This window comes from Aythya fuligula, chromosome 10 (assembly GCF_009819795.1).
Source record: "Aythya fuligula isolate bAytFul2 chromosome 10, bAytFul2.pri, whole genome shotgun sequence".
Classification (NCBI taxonomy): domain Eukaryota; kingdom Metazoa; phylum Chordata; class Aves; order Anseriformes; family Anatidae; genus Aythya; species Aythya fuligula.
Window position 1 is genome coordinate 3,588,909 of NC_045568.1, and position 23,653 is coordinate 3,612,561.

At 36.9% G+C, this 23,653-nt stretch overlaps 1 protein-coding gene across 7 annotated transcripts in view; it reads right to left on the reverse strand.

The window, feature by feature from the left end:
- Positions 1–9,631: 9,631 nt before the first annotated feature.
- Positions 9,632–23,653, reverse strand: part of HDAC11 (histone deacetylase 11) — a 28,210-nt gene continuing 14,188 nt past the window's right edge. For 4 of the 7 annotated variants that reach the window (XM_032193875.1, XM_032193878.1, XM_032193882.1 and 1 more), the window contains exons 5-10: positions 22,650–22,692; positions 21,035–21,111; positions 19,274–19,336; positions 17,071–17,167; positions 14,016–14,194; positions 9,632–11,562 (exon numbers count right to left, since the gene is read on the reverse strand). In XM_032193875.1, coding sequence (XP_032049766.1) covers positions 11,404–11,562; positions 14,016–14,194; positions 17,071–17,167; positions 19,274–19,336; positions 21,035–21,111; positions 22,650–22,692 — 618 coding nt within the window. In that variant the 3' untranslated portion in view covers positions 9,632–11,403. The other 3 variants (XM_032193879.1, XM_032193880.1, XM_032193876.1) reach the window with 3 other exon arrangements.

Consider the following 23,653-nt stretch of genomic DNA (forward strand, 5'->3'; position numbering starts at 1 on the left):
AGGCACAACAAGAGTTTTATTTAGATAGGCTAAAACAAAGTCCCCTATAAGGTCTCTAGCAAAAGAATTAGCTTCTAGGATTTGTCGCCTCACTCTGGCTTTCCAAGTTAGTTACTCACAGGAGAAAGTCTTTCCAATCGTCAGATTTGAACTCCTCAGCCACTGTGTATCCATATATTTCCTACTGTTTTTGTTGCACTCGTTATAACTAGTTATAGTTTCATCAATTTCTAAACAGCACAATAATTTAAAGATTAAAGATTACATGTTTTCAAAGAAACGTGTACTGATTTCTTCATGGGATATACAGACTAGGCGCAGGTAAAGCAGAGCAGGATGCCACATACTTGGTAACATGCGGGTACTTTCAAAGAGGAACTTTCACACAAAGCATTCTTCCATTTACACATTAACTGGCACTAAAAATGACCTGACTTCTGGTTGATGACACAGAGACTTCATCCTCCACTCTTCCACTAAAGAGCAGCTTGAAAACCACCCATATAGAGTGCAAAAGAGAAGCAAACTATTTTCACAGAATCAGGGGAAGTATCATTACGAAAGCAGCATATTTCTCAGATCTACAATTTTATTCTCAGTGGAACTCTTCCAAATTGTCAGAGAACTGAGCCAGCTCTTTGATTTGCAAAGCCTTTTCCACTCGCGTTTAAGTAGATGAACTGCAAAGCAGCTACAGCAGAGGAAGAAAGAAATGAAATACAACCAGAGCTGTAAGTACTAGATCATCACGAGTCCAGGCTGGCAAACCTGAGCTGCTGCCCGCAAGGGAAGGAAAAGATTAAAGCCAAAAACAAACGAATAGAAGAACATTTCTAAGCATTAGAACAATCAAATTCGAGTCTAACATAACCTTCACTCGCTGCCATTCTCTGATGGCCTCAGGGTCTTCCCCCTGCCTGTGCAGAGCAATGTTAGCTTTCTGACTTCAGACAGCACTGATTAACAGTCGCTGGACAAGGGCGAGAGACAATATTATTCTTCTCCCCAGTCTGAACTACTATCAAAATATAGCTGCTTGGATATTACTCCCCCATCAAACCTAGAACTGTTCTTGATGACTAAAATGAGCCCATGATTTCCTGTACACTCTCTAAAACAGTGCTGAGAATTATATATAAAAAAATACACTTCCACATTTCCAAATGTCCGCAACCAGCTATAGTGTGGGGCACCAAAAGGATGCTCTCACCTCCAAAACACCATAGGCCAGGCTTCTAAGATGTTGTGAGCACACAAGAACTAAAGGAGCACATACATTTTGTGGGGACAATAACATTGTCCACTGTGGAAGCAAATGTTTGTCAACCCACTGCACCTCAAACATATTTTACTGAGGCACACTGAAAGACTAAATTTTCCATAGTCTAAAATTTCAAGGTCTTTGAGCATGCCTCAAAAAACAAACAAAAAAAACAAACAAACAAAAAAAAAAAAACAACAAGAGTTGTACCTCTGTTGTGTGACCACTATTGATTTCAACGCATCCACTGTATGGTAATTTGTTGTTTTTTCCTCCTAGCAGTCCTTCAGTGGTGAAAACTAAATCATATTCAACCCTCCAAACATTGTCCTTGTTGTAGAAATGCACAATAAATCGGGCCCAACTTTGTTAGCTCTGACCTTGCCAATGCTTTATAGGCTTATGTTGTCCACATCTAAGCTGAAACATTCCTTGTCCTTAACTGGAAAAATATTGTATGTGAATTAAAGCTTACAAACTTTTTTTTTTTTTTTAAAAAAAAGCAATAACTACCATCCCTTGCCATTCCCTCTTCCTTCTTTAATAAAATTGTCCTTAATAACAAATCACTCAAATAAAAGTACATCATATTTAGTTAAGACTGCATGAGGTGAGGCCTAAGTAATGATTGCTCATCTCTAAGGAAAAAATAAAAGGTTAGTCTTTGGTTTTGCCCACACCCTGAAAATGTTTAATTTCAGCAAATATTTTGAGGAAGCTTAACAGTATGAAAGGGAGAGAACGTGTGTAACTCTGTAGTGGCAAACAATTTGAGAACGACCACAACACAAGAATGCCCAATTTTTCTTGTACCATTTGGGAAAAATCAGCCTTCCAGTTTTAATAAAGAAGAATATAAAAAAAACAGATGGCAATTGTTTTGAACGCAGTTTATTGCATTCTTCATTTGGTGACTCAGCTTTATTTCTCAGGCTGTATAGACCCATTACATCAAGAACCTCAGGTATTTAAAAGTAAGATAGAATTACTGCAACTACACAGTGAAGAATGTATCTATTATAGCTTGTTAACTTTCAAACATACACATTTACTTTTCTGAGGTCAAAATAAGGTAAACTTCCTGAGCTCTTTGTATTGTTCTCAAGCATATGAAGCCAGCTTTAAAAACATGTCTGCAGTTCATCAGCACTACTGCTGCCACACTTCATGAAACCCTTTAACTTAATCAGTACACTGGCATGGAAGGCTACACATTTCTACTGTGACTCTTGCCATTCACATTCCTGCTTTGTGTATGCTGTCCATCTGTGCAAATTACATTTTCATGAGCAGACAGAATGAACAGCAATTTGCACCTATTAAACAACAAGCAGCAAAATGAAAAGGCTAACAATGATCGTTTGTACTACCTCTTCCTTTATTAACCAGGAATTTCCATAAAATGAGGCTACCTAGCTTTTCTTTTTGCAAATCAAATAAAGCACCTTAATTGCCAATTCAGACAGTTCACTATTTCTTATAGTACTGTTACTATCTGAGCAGTGATTAATAACCATAATGATTTTAATAATGCAGTGTATTCAGATTTCAATTTAAAGTAACTTGAGACTACAACCTTAAGTATGTTTACTGCAGATATTATTATTCAATGAGCATCAGAGTGATAGCTAAACTGCTGGCTGTCGTGCAAGAAAATGTCTGTCTGGAAATACTATATAAAAATCAGACAAATGCGCTAAAAACTATTGTCTATAGTGAGGTATTCTAACATACCAGTACAGTAGGAGACTCACCTTTACAGCTGCCCTTCCATTCCGACCGTAATTTATCTCAGAACTCAAGTTTCATTTCAACTTTGCATATGAAGTGAAGAGTGGGTCTTATACTTCTTGTCATGTAAAATTTAGAAGTTCTCCTTCCGTAACACTTTAGGAAACACACTGTAACTTCATTAAAATCAGGTCCTTTTTGCATAGCCTTGTACATACCCTGAACACTTACACATAGTGTGCTGTAATTGCTACAGACACCTAACTTCTGTGAGAAAGCAAGAGTTCTGGAAAGTTTTTAAATAGCATTAAATCAAGCTTTGCTCTTCATCCTTGTCTTATGGTTTAAGTAACTATGCATTCAGAAAACTGTCACTTTCCTTAGACATAACATTTCTCCCACAGCACATCTTTCATTGAACATGGGGTGTCACGTCCCTCCCACACCACTTAACCAGTAAGGAAATACAGCTCACATTTTAATCAACCAAATGAAATTAGACTAGATTATAAAGCATGTAGTTACTCTCTGGACTTTTAAGACAATAAATGGTAAATTGTCCTCAGCAGCAGATACATCTCCATTAGAAGTTATATGAGTTGTGTAGTCACAGTTCAGCAGAGGACTTAGCGGTTTTCAAATTAATTTATCAGCATATCATCTTGTATCTAATCACAACGAATGGTGTGAAACCCTGATGAACCATGGAATCTCTACAGCTCCTCTACAGCTCTACCACTGATCAGTTTTGTTTCAATATAATACTCCCTCAAGAGCAATGCAGACTAGAGAAAATACAAGAGACTTCTCCTGCCTTTTAACATAGTCACTGCACATTGTACTCGTTTTTACATCATGATACAGCTTTTGCTGTATTCTCTGTAAAACTTGTACCTTCTGCTAACTAAGGCTTGGGTGAAGCATGCACAGCTCTTTCATAGATCTATAAAATACAAGTCTGAAACTTTGGGCATTTCCAACTTGCAAATAGCATTAAAAAAGCTCCTTTCTGGGAACTCCTAAAGCTTTCTAACACTCTCAACAAGAAATGGAAGGAATCACATGGAAAGTTTGCTTGAGATGTACTGGTTTACCTTTGTTATTTATTTGAGTTACCATGCAGAGTTACTTTACTGTCTTGCGACTGGATGGATTTATGAGTCAGTAATCATAAGGAGTGAGAAGAAGATGGAATTGGAAGCAAATTGTCTGGAATGTATGTTCTATCCCTCCAGAAATCAAAGCACAGCTGAGTTTTACTATGGCTTCCACTCCACAACTGCATCTTGCTGACACAATGTTTACATCTAGAAACAATAACAGATGAGGAAAAAAAAAAAAAAAGACAAAAGATTAACATCATTTACAGAGCAGATGATACTGCATACCAGAAAGAAAAAAGGCCCAAAGTGGGCTTTCCTCCTTATAAGAAAATATTAATAATAAAAATCTGTTGAATGGTATGAGGTGAAACACTACTTTGGCTTTACAATCTCATCACACAAATTTTTTTTGAAATGTGAGTACATCTAACTTGTGTTTGTAGAATTTTGTTCTCTGATCCCAACACGGTAGGAATTACATTAAGCACATTAATTGCAAACATAAGTACAAATCTTTAAAGCATTTTCTCCAAGTTCCACATTTAGAACTGCCAACAAGGTGTCCAGAAGTTTCGTTTTTTCTTTAATTAAAAAAGGTGACTTTGAGAAACAGTAGGCAGGAGAATTCACCTCAGAATTAATTTCAGAGCTAGTATACCATGAAGCTTAAGCGATTCATCCAAAAAAAAGAAGTTAATTCCATCAATATTTCTGTTTGCAACTTCCAATAGTTTAAGGATTTCCTCTACTAGTACTTTAGGAAACTGTTACAAACTCGCATTAAAACAGGCAGTGCATCGTGAGGTCTCATGGGGCTACCCAAAAACTGATGCATGGCATTGCTAAGACCAGAGCAGGTTCAGAGTTGGTATCACCACACCTGACTTACAGACAGGGGCCGGAGCTGCTGAGCTGTGCAGAGAACCTCTCCTTGGGGGGCCCAAGGGGCTGCCTGTGCTCATGCACCCTGCTAGGCTACAGCTGAGCCGCGGCCAACACTCGTGGCAGCAGCTTGAGACCTCCTATGAGCGCTACAACAAAGCCTATAAGAATCTATGGGTTTTTAAGAAACATCACTTGGGTCTTGCAGCATTCAAATAATTAAAATTTAAGTGTTCCGGAAAAAGAAAGCAAACGGGAATTAGAATATTGAGACCAGCTTATTTGCTTCAGAACTTCACCATCTTTTCATGCCTACAAAGCAACAAGCAGGGCTGTGTCTCATTATACCCATACTTCCTCTGCTAAGCCAGAGCAGCGTCACCATATGAAACTGGGAACGATCGTAGCAGTTGCATCATGTCACCTGCAGCTATGCCTTCCCCTCTGCTTTCGATTAATCTGCACTTCTCTGATTATCACAGGATGTTGTCTTGGCAAAGACTAACTCATCTCATTTACAATAGCACTCCAAAACAAGCATAAGATCTCGAATTTGAGAACCATCAGACACACTAGTTTTTGGAAGTCCCACAGAAAAAATACATCTCCATTTACTTCTGGTATTTGTCAGCTTGTTTTGATTTTTAAAGGAACCAAATTAAAATCAAACACTGTTTCCCTTCCTGAACAAGCTATTACGAATTACTTCTATTCAGGCAGCAAACATCTTTCTGAACTGGGACCCCACTGAGCTGCTTATCCTAAAACACAATTATCAATAGGAGTTGCTGTGTACCCATGCCACTTCCTCAGGCTCTCAGGTGCACACACAGCGCCTGCCTTAACACACCCAGTTCAGAAGATCTCATACACTAAACAAGCAGTAGCAGCTGTAACTGAGGACCGATATGAACAAGCCTAAACTCCACTAAGCTTCTCTGTGGGGAACTTGTAAATAGCTGGATGCAGCTGTAAAGTGTAAGCCAGCCGCCAAGCAGCAGTACCACAGATATCTGGCCACTGGAGAGTGGCACCCACGCAAAGTCCTGGGCACCATCATAAAAAAGCAGCAGGTTCTCAGTGACACTTTTGATGGGTGGCAGCCATAGGAAAGACTAGTAAAGAATGAAAAGCTGTGGAAGATGTAAATAAAAATGCAGATACCAACAAGATACTACTTGGTTCATACAGAAAGCTAGGAATCTCCTGTTGGCTGCAGCTCTCAAATGTCATGCTGTATGTAAGGAAAGTAGAGAGCAGGCTATGGCTTTTCACTTCAGAAATTTTCAGTTTCCTTGTTTCTTCTCTGCTTTTACCTTACGTCCATCTTGCCCTCCTCTGTAGTGGCAGCTACAGAGTAAAACCACAAGGGTAAAACCACAGGCCAAATGACAAACTACCTTTTGGATTAACTCCAGTCTTTCTTAAGATGGCAAAACTTCAAGAAAGGTGACATCTTTTTGCTCTTACAAAGCATTGCATGTTATAACTCTACTAAATACTAACTTGAAGACACCATAAAGACATTAAATATCCTTTTAGGCTGGTCTTGAATGCATCCCCTTCCTCCCCCCCATTTTTATGCCAAACATGAATTTCCAAAATAAAGATAATCAGTTCCAGTAAAGCTCAAAGGATGTTATGTTCAACGGCAAAATAAAACAAGAGTTTGGATCTGATTAACAGAAACATGTAACTAGCTTTGTATCTGGCAACACAGTTGAACTAATTACATGTAATGTTAGTTTTGAAGGGGAAAAAAAGAAAAGGAAATGAGTGCCACAGACCATCGCACTGGCCAAATAAAAATACTGCAGGAGTGATAACACAAGATGTGCCTCATCACTAGTGGTCTTTCCAAAGCTGTGCTTACTCCACCTCCAAACAGAAGTTTGATCTCAGATGAGATGTTGGGAGAGGTCAGAACTGCAGCAGGCTAGTAAGTCAGAGTCACAGCCCCACCACAGTCATCTCCTATTCAACATCTATATCAAATCAATCTTTTCAATTAAGTTCTGTCATACTGCCATATTCTGATTGCAGTTCCAGAAAGTCACTATTATATGCAGGATACAGCATTTTTGCACATTCAGGATGTGGTAAGCAAGCAAGGCAGGGATTATTTACTTTTTTCTAAGCATAATCTAAAGGTGGGTACCATCTAAAGGTAAGTACCATGCTTGCAATGAGTTGGAAGCTGAGTAAAAACAACCTCCTATTCTCACTGCTGTGGTAAGCATAGAGCCAAGCAGTAAGAATTAGTCCTTCATACTGCTTACCAAGATGTCACATCTCTTTTCAGTTAATTCTATTAATCTCCAGGAAAAAAAAATTACTTTGGCAAAATTGTACAGAAGGAAAGGAAAAGTGGATGAACACTGGATGGGAAATCCAAGAGATTACCAAAAATATCATGATCAATGGAAAACAAAAACATCGAAGTCACCCCTATTTAAAGATAAAGGTGAGTACATAGCAGAAAACTTTGGGCCTGCCTCTAGCTGTGGAAGACACAAGCAGTGCTATATTCAGGGCAAGATCGGGGTAGAACATCACTTGGGGTTAGGCCCTTTATTACTGTTTCTGATATGCTTTGCACTTCATAATCAGCCAGGGAGCATAAGAAAGATCATTTCCCATTGGGTAAAGATAGAACATGAACTTCCTTCTTCTGCAAAGCAGTTTTCTAGAATGGAAAATGTTTGCAGTTATTCAACAACTGACACAGCACACAGTGCCGAGACCCTAGACCCGGCAGCTTTCTGAACTCAGCAAGATCCTGCAGCTCCTGGCAGAATAGCATATCCAAAATTACTACCTTAACTACATCTGGGTTTGTCAGTGTGCTCCCACGCTATGTTGCATGTAGGACGAAGTTATATAGTATGTAAGGCACAAGACATTTGTGTCACTTCACAGATGACAAGAAAGCATGCAGCCAGCACTGAAAAGAACTGTGTACCTCGTATGCACAAGAGAGGACAGTAATACTGGTGAAAAGCTTCCTCAGACAGCAGGACAAGGCCAGGGGCAGTTTAAGAACCCTTGGGCTTCTCAAGCTGCGAAGACCAGCAAGGAGTAGGGAACTAGGGTGCCCAGACAGGTATTATTTACCAAAAACACATGTACATATTCCCCACCCTGCACACAATAAGCTGACTACCAACTCATGTTCTTAAACTCCGTATTTTATCACAATTGCAGCTGACAGCATTTATCAAAATCTTCCTCATAAATCTGGGACTCCAGAATCCAGGATGTTCAAAAAATTAAAATAAAAAAAAATCTTAACCTGAAGGTCAATAAAGAATTTGAAGTTACTACGTAATAATGTAACACTAAAATGTAATCAGTGTGAGACTGCTAACACAATGCCTAGTGCCTCAAACACCAACTTCTGCACCATACCTGGATTGTAAAAGAAGAGAGACAAAAGCTTGGAAGTCAACATACCAACTGTCAAATCAGATGTATGACAGCATCAACTCTTCTCATTTTATTAAATACATTCTAATGGTAGACAACTAAGCAGAAACTCATTTGTACATTAACTGTAAGCTATTAGACAAGCCTATTTTTTTCTTCAATAATTTGAGTCAGAACCATTGTCTTATTATGAAAGAGGACCTACCAGCCTTTCTTCAAGAGATGTTTTTTGTTGTAAGTTCGGGTATCAGTTCTGAAACACTCCTCCCTTTTATGGGAAGATTTTAGAGTTACAACTGCAATTAAAAAGACTCCAACACAAAAACAAAACCAAAAATATCTCCTATTTTCTCAACAAAATCTGACTATACAGCATTATCCTAAGTGCCTCATAGTTCTTCGTGTTCCACAAAAATTTTTACTGAAGCTAAAAATTCTGATGGTTGTCGACACCTGCAAATGTTTCCATGACAAAAAGTTCATTGCATCTTTGCCCAATTATAACACTACATTAGTTATGAATCATACAATATCTGAAGTTTAAATTCAACTTAGAAACAATTTTATCAATTCTTTCTGAGGAACTGTTGACATTTGTCTTGGTATAGCTTCTTAACATGTGGGAATTCATCTTCTGCTTCTGACAAATCTAGTATTACACTAAATTGAAAAATTAAAAAAGTATGAATGCGTTGCATTTGCCAAACACAAAATGCAGCCACGAGTTATTTTACACAATAGAGACCGTAAGTTTTACACAAGCCTTTGAAAGCTAATAGGTTCTTCTGCAAATATTTATTTCAATAACTTGAAATAGATATTTTGAATTTTTCTGAAATCAATAATTTCAGAAAAAAGGACTAAAAAACTGTTTCAGTCTTAACAGAATCTTAGTTTACAGTTCAATACCTGTAATAAAATAATTAAAATAGGAGTTATAATATAGGCAATAGAATATAAAGTTGTTTTCTAATTCCAAATTAACACCTCTTGATGAGTTGTTAAAGTGTGTTTGGATACCAAACTCCCGAGGTCACTTTATGAGGTAAACACATTAACTCAGAAGTCCTCCACTGTTGAGGAACACTGAATTATCCACCCCTAAGACTCGCTGCAGTTTTAGCTACATTTTAATTATGGAAAAATGTATCTTCCTGTCTTTCTAATAGTGTTCCATTCAACATTTTTGACAGCAAAAATACGTGCAAAGTGAAGGAAGTCAATCAGCAATATTCAACATGATTTTAATCTCCACTGAGGAAAAACAAACATAAACACAAACACAATGTATTTGGGAAAAGACCATATGGTACTATTACAGGGGCTTAGTTCATAGAAACGTAGTTTAATTTTATAAAAATTATATGAAAGAATAGCAACATCCTTCAGTAACACAGTATAGAAAAAATAAATCTCAACATTAGTTGTACATTGACCACCCATATAGTAAGAAATTTAAAAGTGCCTTTTAATAACAGTGTTGCAACTCAATATTAGTGCAATATGCCAATTCTGTTTTAAAGCAGATATTTATAGCAAGTGTGCAAGTTCTTACAATTAACAAACCCCATAAATCAAAAAATAACAACTGAGGTAAGTATTCTGATTAGAATTAAACATTCCTCAAATAACTTACATACTGATTCCACTACAAGGAAAATATTGGTGTCCCTTCACAGAAATACATTAAACTTGTACTACAAATCAGTGATACTTGGAAGTTAAAAAAAGCTCTTGCAAAATATACACTTTAGTACATTTATGACCCAATGCTACAAACAGTACTTAATGCAAAGTATACCAACTTAAATAAAACAATCTTTAGAGTTAATGTACCAAATTTGCTTCTGAATACATTATTTTGCTCTCAAATTGCAGTACCTCCTAGAAGCTCTCGTATATGGTTATTAAATTAGCTTAATGTAGAAATTTCACAGTATTTTATTTAAATACGAACAATTTGGTTACTGCAACTGCAGCTACGACTACCACTAGTCTTCAAGCAACTAAAAAGCACTAGTTGGGGAAAAAAAAACATCAAAATTTACTCTTATTTTTTTTATTCAGGACAAGAATCTGCAATCACATACATGATGTGATAACAAAAGGTATTTTGTATTTCTACGTGATGTTTTCTGCTAGAATTCTCAGAACTCTAATATTAGTTTTAGTTTTATAGTAGTGTTTTTTGTTTTTTTTAAGTCTGATTTACAATGCATAGTAACTATTGCTTTTTATATGCAGGCCTCATTTTGAGAGGCAAAAACCAGACTTAATGCTGAGCCCTTACCACTCATTTGCATAAGAAGCCAAAGATACTTCATCTTCTACTTCTTGATCTGTTTAAATGTACTATCAAGTCACTATCATCAATAAGAATAAAATACAAATTAATGAACTTCCATTCTAATAGGCTGTGGCTTAAAAGCCAAGCAACTGAACTGTTTTCCATAGTATTGCACGATAGTGTTAAATCAACAGTTGAAGACTGTGCAGAACACACATGCAGTATTTAAGAAAAATGTCAATACATTTAGTCCAGATTACTCCCACCACTGTCAGAACCGTATCATGTGAAATAGGTCTGGGACAGTCTTTGGATAACAACTGCATAGTTCTTTCTATATAATAGAGTACCTATAACAATAAGAAACAATTAAAGCTTTCTACAGTAGTATTATGAACTGAAATAAGGTCCCCTTGAGTACGTCTAAATTAGCTCAAAAGGATTTGTTGCCTTTGCTCAAGATAGTTTCAGATGTTAAACAGAGTTAATCTGCAACCGTGTGTTATCTGTGATACATTATTTTAAAGGCAAGCTGAGTCCTTTCTGAATTTCTTATATTAACCTTGATAATGATGCGAAGACTTCCTGCTCCTAAAACAGTATTTTTTTTCCTAAAATTTAGTAACTTATTATTACAGTGACAAGTTGGTTAAGTCTGTAACGGAATCCCTAATCATCTTTTCTACCTTGGGATTTTCAGCTTCACTGGCCACTCATTCTTTATCAATAAGCCCCAGGTTGTGCAAATTGAGGATAGAATCAGCAATAATCCGTGCTGTCCTCTTCTGGTAGCCTCCAGATGTCACCATCAGGATCGGGATTCTGCGGCTTCTGGCAGCCTTGAATACAACTTCATCTCTCTTCACAATTCCCTGCATGTTTACAACAGTTACAAAAAAAAAGTGATACAAATATGATGTTTTAGTTCTAACAGACAGTCTGTTGTTTATGGAATTGCAGTATGGGATGCTTAATCAGCAATTAAGCCCTGCATTTTATATTGGAAAAAAAAAATAGTTTACAAGCCCTGTTAGAAACTTCACGTGCAAAATCCTTTCACAAACAACAAATACAAAATCTTTGTCTTGGTTTTTGAAGATACAATAGATAGAAGTTGCCTACTGTAAATTCCTGTAAGAACTCCTGCCCAGGAAATATAAGTTTTAAACGAATTGACCACAAACAAATGGAAATGAATAATATGCAAATGTAGCTGAAAAAATATTTTGTAAAACCATGCACCAGTAATAGTTTCTGTATAGTCTGACAACTCTGCAAAAGAGTAGAGTAGGAGTAAGGGCTAATAACAGAAAATCAAGACAAAGGAAACTGAAGGAACAGATCCTTAAAGGAAATAACAGAATTCTAGAACAAGCTGTACATCCCCTGGGAACCATCACTGGAATCAGCAAATACTATCCCCACACAGGAACTGGAAGCAGTCACTATTCAGGGGAACCAGAGTGCCTCATTTCTCCTCCAAGATCTCTAGTGGCTGATCCTGGAAAAATTGAGGGAAAAAGACATGGGCTTACTCCCACAGCCTGCTTGTTACCAGAAAAAAAAAACAAATCAACTGAAAATGACAGCCTGCCACACTTGTAATTTACAAAGTTAAGAGGGACTTACCTGCTACATATCATGTTTTCTGGCAATAGCTTGGAGGCATACTTTGCGTATAATTAGCACTATAGCAAGACTTTAAAAACACAAAGAATATCCACAACTGACGACTGGACTCATGAGCCTTGAAGAAATGAACTTTCAAGGGTCAATGCCTTCATTTTTAGCATTTCCAATAGACTGGGATTTCAAATGTGGTGAACCAAGTCATCCACTCCCTAAGCCAACTAGATCAGAGAGAAAAGAAGGCACCTGAACCAGTGGTTGCAAAGAGAAATGACACACTGCCTTTCATCTCTGCTCATGACTGGAAGGCTCATTTACCCTTCTTTTCCCTCCTTCCTACATCTTATATCTTTCTTCTTCTATATGGCATACAACAGGCTACAGCAACTCATTGTTCTTGATGATTAACACTGTTCCACCCTGTCAGAAATGTGAAAGGGCACATCTAAGTATTTCTTATGTAGCACCAGCTTCCATTTCTCTTGATGGCCACTGCTTCCCAAAAAGCTCCGTTCCACCACACGAGATCCTACACCTCAGGCAGTATCCTCTCCAATCTGAAAAACAAGTCCAAGCCTCTCAGCTCTTCTTTTCTCATCCAGAGAGGCCTTTATACAGTCACAGAAACAATACCTGGTGATTCCAACCAGTTCTCAAGTTCCTCCACCCCAACCCATCAGGGATTTTGCAAGAAGTCAGAAAGCAAGGAAGGACAGGCTGCTCAGTGACAGACAAGAAGAATGAGGAATTGTATCAGAAAGGCAACACAAACCAGTACAGAACTAGAGCTCTGTAGAAGAGCTTTTGAAAACTAAAGCATTGCAAAACAGAACAGATCGAATGATGGCTCGATTAGAAAGGATTCTGAGAGCTCACAAATCAATAAAGCATTTTTTCCTGTATTGAACCAGTAGACAGTAAAAAAAATCAAATATAAAAACAGGACAGATTTGATATGCTGTCTGAGGAGGATGAGCTGTCTTTCTTTTTTGACAAAAGTGCCTAGCTGTCACTATCTCAGGAAGGTGAAGGCCTCTATGCAGCTACACAGAACAAATAAAAATTAAATCTGAAACTAGATTGGAAAGTACAGTTAAACTGAACTGAAAAACAGAGTGATAGTTGGAGAGAAATGAGTGGTGAAAGAGGAAAAACCATTCATTTCTAAAGAGCACAGACAGGCTGCACAAACTGCTAGACCTGGAAGACACCAGAAGAACAGTTCAAAAAAACAGAAGTGCCACAGAGGAAGTTACTTGTAAGATACATACTGGGGGCAGGTGACAAAGGTGTCAAATGTGCTATATGAGGGGAAAAGAGACAAAGAGAAAGAACCAGATGCAGGAGCAGAACCACAAGAAAAATAAGAGCTAGGCACACTGTGAACACATACACCCCTCTGAACACTGCCTGTTCAAAACTGGTATATTTTAGAGAGAAAATTTTTGAGAGAAAAATATATCATACTTAAACAGGCACACAACAACAGAAATATTTAGAGCCAGAAAAAGACAACTGAAAACATACGGTAAAAGAGCAATGGAGATGCACCTGTAACAGAAAAACATTTTGGTTTTACTTTGAGGTATGTGTCTTGCTTTCATCTAACAAATTGCCACAAGTAATGCACTCTCAGGAGTGCCTCCAGTATTAATTGAAGAGTGAGAGTCTGTATGTGTTTTAGTATTATACAAACCTGAGGTGAAATAGCAAGTCCTCCCAATGGATCGCCATCCAGAATGTCAGTCCCAGCATTATAAACTATGATGTCAGGTTTTAGTTCATTTAACGCTCCTTCCACGTGAGTATGTACCTTCTGCAGATATTCTGTGTCCTCTGTACCCCACTCTAATTCCACCTTGCGTTTTATGGCACCTAAAAAAGTTTGTGTTACTGAGCAAACAAAGGATTGCTTTGGAAAAAAAAAAAAGCAAGACTTAGTTACGTAAGTGATGAAAAAAGACATTTTGATAAATTTTGTAAATACACTACATTTTCACAGAATCTTTAATTAAAGAACATTATTCAGCTACTTGTTTTTGCAGCAAATGCAAGTTCGGTGACCTTGAAAAAATTCCATTGAAGACAGAACTCAATGCAGGAAAAAAAAAATCTCTAAAGCTCTAAAGCACAAGTGGAAAATGTTACTGAAAAGTGACCAACATACAAATCCATTTACCAATCAGCAAAGAAATCATTTAAAAAAACAACATTTAATTAATCCGAATAGAGCATAAGAGAACACTGAATTGTTTTTGCAGAGAAACAGCTGGAAAAAAACCACCACAAGATAAAAATAAAACATCTTAATTTGTCTCAGTGATATTTATCTCAACACTGAAAACTTAACAGCAAGGGATCATGAATGTACGTGAACTGCTTTCCGCATAACAAGATTTAGCTTTGCCCGAAGCGTTTCCAATTTAATGTTCTTACCTTATAATCCTAATAGAAGGAGCAAATATCTATTCTTAATTTAAATCAAATTATTTGCAATGCTTCTAGGAAAGCATTAGAAGTAGAAAAGAAGGGTTGAGAAGGCAGAAGAGGAAAGAAGTCCAAGGTTATAAAGCCTAGCTTTCCGTGCCTTTAGGCAGTCATGTGTAACGCTAAATATGAATTAATCAAATTATGTCAAAGGTGTTTCAAGATACAACCTCCACCTCAGCATATCCTATGCCTTGACTTAAATGATTTGGAGCTCTAAATCCTAAGTGTGGATTCAGAACCCACCAAGTGTGCATGGAGGAATTCAACACACAATGACACTTATTTGTCCCAGTGATTGCCGGGTAGTATTTCCCTGCTTTCCTTGTTCAACATTAGCAAAACGTTATTTTTCTTTCCACTGTTTTTACTGCAAACATTAGTTTTCAAAATTTATTTCTCCTGAATTCTTCTCTTATTGTTCTATAAGTGTTTATAAAAGTCTGCAAAGTTGTCCTGTTCTGACCAGCACCTAGAGGCTCTTCGAGGCGAAGATTTCGCTAGCTGGAGAGAACTTTACGAAGGAGGTAAATGCATTAGAATAGGGAACAAACAAGCGTCATTCCAGTAAAACCATCAATTTGAGACAAACAGGAATAAGATTCCATACTGCTGCAGTTATCTTGACTTCATCTCCAACACAAAAAATTACACTGATTAGTTGTTACCCAGATCAGAGTGACTACTGATTTACAGTGATGGACCTAGAGGTTAAACCAACACCTCTTTGCATTTCATACCCTTTCATCCACTTCTTGCTAACTTGTGAATAAAATTCTGAAGCTTTGAGCACAGGTAAAATGACTCCCTAACCATCAGCAATGCTTTTTGAAGGCCTGAATTTTGAGTTTAGGTTGTCAGTCCTCTAGCCCAGTGTTCATGGAAATAGTCTTTTTTCACATTTATCTTCTTCCTAAGTTTCTGTGCAATTCTAAAACATTTCTTTTCAGGGAAACAGCATGATGATCCTTAAGGCTAAGCATTAGGCAGTGTCAGTCTTTTTTTTTCCCCCCCTAATGAAGTAGAGAAAAATGTACAGAATAGACTTCTCTAATAAAGGGGGGAGAACACAAGTAAGAGATCCAGAGAGACAGAGCTGCTAAGGGCTCAAACTCTCAGGTCACATGTTTATCTCCCTTCAAAAGGCTCCCTCTCTGATTTTGTTTTCAACCAGCCATCTAGCATGATAATTTTTCAAGAATTTAGTGAATTCTTATTTAGGTACCCTTATTCTAACTACAAGGAATTACATATTCATGTGCCTCTGGCCACAGCTTTTGGCACCTCATGCTTCATCTGCAGAAAGGGAGTGGTAGTACTGCCATCTGCAAAAGAGAGGGCTGAGAATTGAATCAAACTAGGATCCATTCTAACAGTACTGCTGCCAGAGTAGGCCTGCACCTGGGACAGCTGGCATTTGAGAAGTCCCAGGTCATCAGGAGAAACACAGAAGAAACATTCTGTGCAGCTCAAATATAGGGTACAGAGCAACAGGCACAACAGAGAGACTCTTCAGGCAGTAACTTCTCTGACCATCACAGATGTGGCTCAACACTTTTTCCCCCCCCAGGAAAAAAAAAAGCTCCAATAAAATTTGTAGCAATCCCATCATTTCAGCAGCTTTGAAAGCACAATCTGCCTCAATGATGATAAGGCCTAACCCCCAAAGCCCTCTGAGTTTAGACAGAAAGTGATTTCAAGCATATGGAAGTAAGAAACAGTAACTGAATTGCTATGTAGGACTAGACAATGTGCATCTATGCTACAGTGAATTTAGTTTGCTACCAATTTTAATGGACACTATGTATAAAAGCAAAGAACTCAGAAAAACATATTGAAGGAATAACTGAGAAACAAAGGGCAAACACCAGATTCACCTCCCGGGCCCCTAACATTTGGTATTTTAAATTTCCTAACAAGGGCTTTGTTTTGGTCTTAATTCATCCATTGGAAATGTTACAATTTGATATGTGAATAAAGGGATGCTTATGCCTCTTTTTTTGTCCACACAATGCCCACACCTTGTGTTCCAGAAATTCATCCCAGAAACGAAGGAAGACACTTCATTCTAGAAGTGAGGGAAAGCTACAGAATTAACACTATTGTGATATATCAGAAAATCACTGAAAGTGGTATGTTCAATGTGAACTTAAAAAATAAATCTCATTAACATACTTGCAAGGAGACTTCTTAGTAAATGAAAAAAAGTTCAGTATTACAGTAATTCTTTCACATTCTGGAACATGAATTTTAATTATACTTACGTTTAGCAAATCCATCCCCCGGATAAATATATCTATTGTACGCATCCATAATATATACTCTCTGATCATCCATGAAATCCCTCTCATGGCCGTTTCCCTAAAGGAAATCCAGAGTTAGTTCTTTCTACCACACTCACACAGAACTACATAATCTGCAAATTCTAAGGTAATTAAGACTACAAAGGCCAAACATTTAAAACTCCTGTGGCATTTCCTTATTTATAGTCTTCAAGGTTATTTTGAGGTATAGAGCCTTGTGGGCTTTGACAGTATCAGTCCGAAGGCTGCAGGTATTATCAAAATCAGCATCCTAGTGTCTCTGTGAAGGTAATTATAGATCTCATTGCACATACAAGAAAAATAAGTGAAAATTAAAACCTAATTGTTTTCATCAGCATCTCAAAAGCAACCATGGCCAGGACTGCAGAACAGATAACTTTCCAATTGTATGAAATGCCACTTCCAGCATTCAGAATGGATTCTGATGCAAGGATACTGACATCCTAGTACAAGGATAAAAGATCAGACTGCAGTTCTTCTGATAACTCATGTGTTGGTGAGATAAGTAGTCATTGGAAAAATTAGAAACACTAAATACCCAATTTAATTGTTGAACATTTTATTATCACCACAAATTCCCTACAAAAATATTGTATTGGGTGGAAAGCTGGATGCTCAAGAAAAAATTCAGATTTTGAGTACTTCCCACCAACCCCATATCTGAATTTAAATAGTATTCTTTTGGTTCTCATTTAGAGTTTTTTCAACAAGTACAATATCTCTTCACAGCAATCCCCAAGATACTTTTATCAAAATCAATGTATCATATAGGACCTGACCACTACTTTATTAGAGTGATTCATTTAAACTATAGAAACAAAAACCAGAAATATCTTCAGTACTTCGGGCACATCACTTACATTGATTTTGCAAACCTTCCAGCAAATAGTTAAGCTATACTTCTGCTATGACTTCCTAAACAACAATCACAAAATGCAGAAACAAATGGCTAAAGCTAGTCAATGCACATGAAAAAGGGGAACTGGAAGCATTAGAATAATCCATCATATTTTTTTAGGCTATAAAACTGCATCTCCTACATATTTCTTCAGCACCTTTGGTACACACAGAAACATTTAGGAGTACAAGAGCCTCCTGGTCAACCATTTTCTTCAGAAAGGTGAAACTCAAATGCACCGAGAACTGGGACACTCAATATTTGGGGATGCCTGCGTACTTCAAAAGGATCTGCTGAGCTACTACTTCACACACCTCTTAATCCCAAAAGAAAGGAAAAAATTACAGTAAGGAGTGATTTAGAGTGTCAATCAAGGTCACTAGCATGACACCTGACAGCCAGCAAGTATACTAGAAATCTTTTAAAGGACACAAGAAACAACAACATCTACAACCTGACAGAGGTGCCCAGAGAATCAGAAATGCAAAACATCTTTTTGCTGCATGAATTATGCCTTTGTTTCCTGGCAACTTTAGATGCCTTAACTTGCAGATAAGAGAAATGACAGAAGATGGAATGCTTCTGAAGCCCTTAGGCTTCTTCACTGCAATGGAACCACTTCATAAGCTATTTATTTACACATACTAAAATATCTTCAGTACTTTAGATTGGACAATTTTAGCACATTAACTGCTTTTCTAAAAATGCCATTTCCTTCCTTTTAGGATTTTTTTTTTTTTTTGAAAATCCTACTAAAGAGGACGTTTGTTCTCAGTACCTACAGAAAATCACTCTATGAGTTGTAGAGATTTATTTTTTACTTCATTAGCCTGAAGTCAATCTTTCTATTAAACACTGAAGGTAAAATTCATCTCCTGCAAAGGTTGCAGCAACAATCAAGCAGCTGAACTACCCGTAATTCCATTTTAAGAAGTTTCAGTTTCTTCTGGGATACTGAACTACTCTTCAGACTATATGCTACCGATCAACATGCAACTCAAAAATAAATTTACATCTAGCCACACGATGGAGCTACAACTCAGTTTAATTTTATTGAACTGGCTCACCAGCCCATTGGAACATAAGATAATTAAACAACTCAACTGTTAACAACTTCCATTGTCCATGATTAACTTTGTGTTCTGTGAATTGACATTTTATGCTACTATAAGAAAAGTGGTCTTTATCACACACTTGTACTTCTAGCAAAACATATGCAGTACTGAATACAGGTAAGTTACTCACCTGGTGAGCATCCAGATCGATAATTGTGGCTTTGGACACCCCTGGTACTCTCTCAAATAAGAACTGGATATGCAAGCAAAGAAAAGATGAAGAGATAGTTATAAATGCAGGTGACAGATTAACGGAAGACTAGAAGTTTGCACAGTGTGTTATAGTTTTGGCTTCAACGGCATGTATTCCAAATGACTCCAAAAAAATTGATTACAAAAGATCTAATTATTTCACATATTTTTGTGATTACATATTAAAAACTATACATTTCCGTGGTATGAAATGCATGAACAGCCATCTGTGCAAGTATTTACCTATCTGTAGGAAACGTTGGTGGAGAAAGGGCAGAAAAAGCTTTATATTTATATCCTCTTTCTCACAAAAGGTATCAGACAATGTAGGATCAAGGACATACAGCATTACACAGTATTTTACGAAGGAGGTTCCGCATTGGGCTTAAGCCCAGTGGCACCGAATAACGTATTAAAATCCAGGAAAACAAGTAAATGCTGCTATAGCAGTGCTGGCTCTATGCAAGCATAGGTGGTATGTCTCTTCACACCAGCCAAACAAAAAGGACAGGTCCAGCTAGGGACCGTGAAGCTATTTGTGGCATTGGTGCTGTCAGAGGCAGGAATGGAACAAGTAACAGCATGGAGAAAGGCACAGCAATAACTGTGGGTTGGGACAGGGTGAAGCAATAGCTGCGTAGGCCCCCAAATGGTGAGAAGCCATTTTCCTGAGACACAAATGATGGCACACACAAGGCTTATCAGCTGAATGGGAGGCACGCCATTCTGATGGCATCCGATTGTGTAAAATCCACCATTTTAAAAAAGCCACAGCAGGGACTGTATACATTAAAGTCACTTTTTAAGCTAGTATAACTCATTTGTTATTCCATGTCTGTGAAGAAAAAATAATTCTTTACATCTTAACTTTGCCAAACTCCTATCTTTTAATACAGACATGGTAAAAAAAACAAAGATTTTGTACAAACTGTCATCCGCTATAATTTCTCAATCTGTATTTTAAGGCTAGAGAAAATAGAACACTGGATTACTTTCCGCAAATTACAGTGTACAGAAATTAGGGTGTTATGTCATTTAGTGTGCTGCAGTCATTAGGGCTTTTTTATGTTTTGATTATTACTGATATTTTATAAATATTTCAGTATACAAATATACCATAGTACACTTGATAAAAATAAGCTCTAATTGCAGAAAGCTCTTGCTTCAGCCTTTCAACAGCTAAATAGCACATGAATTCATTCACATTCAGTGATTATTTTGGAGACATCCACGTTTTTATTCATGAATTTGAACTACTCTGAGGGCTGTACAGCACAGCTTGATTCAGAAAGGATTTCTGTTTCTGCAAAGTCTTTATTGTAGTCACTGAAACTCATTGAATTTGCAGGTTCAACCGCAAGGCTGAAATAATTAATGCCGAGGCTATTAAAAAATCTGGTTTGAGTGTGTTTTTTTGTTGCCAGTGGTAGTTTCTTTTTTCTTCAGGATTATTAATGCAATTGTAGTGGTTCGTATTTACATTCAAGATCCTGCAACCCCTGCAATTCTTCCTTCCACTTAATAGCTGCATATGCACTGTGTTCTGAAACGTTAAGTATCATAACATTTTCCTATTCCTATCCATCTCTAGTTTATATTTTCTCTGATTAAGATGTTAGAGATTTCTCATTAATTAACGTGGAGATTTTTTTCCATTTGCATTAGCAGTAGTAAATACAATTTTAAGAATATTTCTTACCTTAATAGCCAGTGTGATATCAGCATATGCACAAAACCCTCCACCTTTGTCACTTGAACAGTGATGAAAGCCACCTCCTAAACATAAAAATGTGGAAGAGGTGAAAAGCTGGATACTAGGGAACATGCATGGTCTTTACAAAGAGACAGATCACATCAGGTGTTTTTTCTCCTTTAGGAAAAATCTTGCCTAGAGTTGTCAATCCCTAGCCTAGCACCACAAGACACCTCCTAGTGTTTCTGTACAGGTCTTGTAGCACCTATCAGGCCACCATGCAAAAGATCAGCAGGTGCCCAGTTTGAAGGCCATTGTCCCTTTTACCTAGCAGGGACTGAGAAATGCACATGTGAGGTAGTGCCCACACAACAAGACGTACTGCTAATGAAGCCAATTAACATTATGGGCAAATGCAAGGACACGCGGAAAGTTCTTTTCCCATGCTGAATGCTGGGTCAAAAAATACCTAAGAACTATGGCTTTATCAGCATTTGCACATGCCATCATATTTCTATTTACACAAACAGTCAAACCAGAAGGAAACTTTAAGAACTGATCTTTAAAACAAAGTTGTATACTACGTATAACAAGTACTTCATCTTGCTCCTCCCAAAACACATACTTTTATATATTAACCCAGAACATTTTAACCAAGAAACCTGCTACAAATATCTAGGCAAAGAAAATTAACACTCCCTCTTATATGTCAGGAAATGAAAGATTTTTTTTTTAAATGTATTTAATTTTTAATATTGGATATTTATTTTTTCAAAGATTACATCTTAAAGTATTATTTGTTACTAAAAGAGGAATAAAAAGGTAGTTTAATATTAGACATGTTACACAGCAAATCTTCGATTTCAAGGCAGAAATTTACTTTAAAAAAAAAAAAAAAACACAGGAAAGCTGCATAGATGCAGAATTTATTGCCTTCAGAAATATCAAGAAGTATGGGAAAGAAATAATGGATAATCCCGTAACTGATGAGCTGCGTGAAAATGACAAGCTAAGTCTTACATGACAAAATATTATTTCAATAGCTTACTACTGGTTTTACATTGCTATTTTAACATGAGCAAGAGAGCAGATTTATATTCACTACATTCTTCATAATTTATACATTTAAGTCTTTTCCAGAAAGAACTGCACAGCCTAAAATAGGGCTGTATTGGTTAGAGTCAACTCTCATGAACATCAGCCAATCGCTCGATTTGGTGTTATATAAATAAATTGGCTGATCATGTCTAGGAGAACTGTTGTATAATTTAATGGAAGGTTTTATTGAAATATTTACATCTGATCTGGACATCTTTATCCTTTTCTTTTCCTCATCACTACAAGCCAAACACTGTTCCCTATGTAGGTATCTATCATATCTTTACCCAGTTACCTTATTGCTTTCTAAAATAACTTTCATTTAGTTGTAAAGTTGCAACATGGTTGATAGCGAATAAAAAATCCACTAGGACTTTCACCATTTTTTCCTTTAAAGTTGATTTAAAATTAAACACAACCCAGTCACTTTGTTATTATAAACAGAATACACATCACACTGAATGAAAATAATGATTTTAAATGTAGTTTTAGGTATCATTTAATGCATTACATTTGTACTTACCCACATTGATTGCCCAGCCTCTATCAACAGCAAGTTTTCCTGCCTTAAGAAAATTACAGTAAGAACTTGATGAATGAATGAAGCAAATGTTTAGCACTGTCTGCTCCTACCCCAAACGCAGCTCTTGACATTCTAACATGCCCGTTGAGTTTTCACATGTTTTTAGCAATGCAGGTCATTCTGAATCAGAGTTCCGAATACAAGCCATACCAAACTATTCTCAGCATAATTAGTTGAAAAAAATATTGGATATCACATCTGTATTTCATTCTCTGGCCGTCAAACAGACTTAAAACTAACTGTGCTTTGAGGAGACGAACACTGACCCCTAGCAGTCAAACTAAAAAGTGAAAGTACAAGTATTGGTAGGAATAAGAGAGAGCAAGAACCTCCTAATATCCTTCCTGCTCATGTAAGAAATAGGAGGAACTTCAGCTCCAAATCCTGAAAATAGAGATCAACATAGCTTCAGCTGTGGGTGGGGACACAAAAATGCCACAGTATGAAGTGTCCTGTGGCTATGTTTTTTTTTTTTTTTTTTTTTTTTAAGTAATGTAACAAGTACAGTGTAGAACATTACTAATCTTTTGCCTTTCAATAAAAAAAAAAAAGTGTCTGTTACACTTCTATAAAGTCAAAGGACATTGAAGGAAGGGAAAGTATTAACAGAGAGAAGATAATCAAGGCTTAAATTACATTTTACAAAAAAAAAACAAACTGACATTCTGGCTAGGAGGACTGAAGCAAGCATTTATCTACAGGTTAAAATAAGTTAAAAAGAATATATTACTAGCTACAATAAAAAAGGAACATCATACTATTCTTTTCCATGATTATGGAAAAGAATATATTAATTTGTTAATATATTAACAAATATATTGCATATCATACATGCAAGGAAGTTTGGACAGTTGAGAATTATCCATCACTAGCATTTGAACAATTCTAGTTTAGTATTAAGGAAACTTGGATGGTAAATATTATCCTACTAAGAAAATGCCATC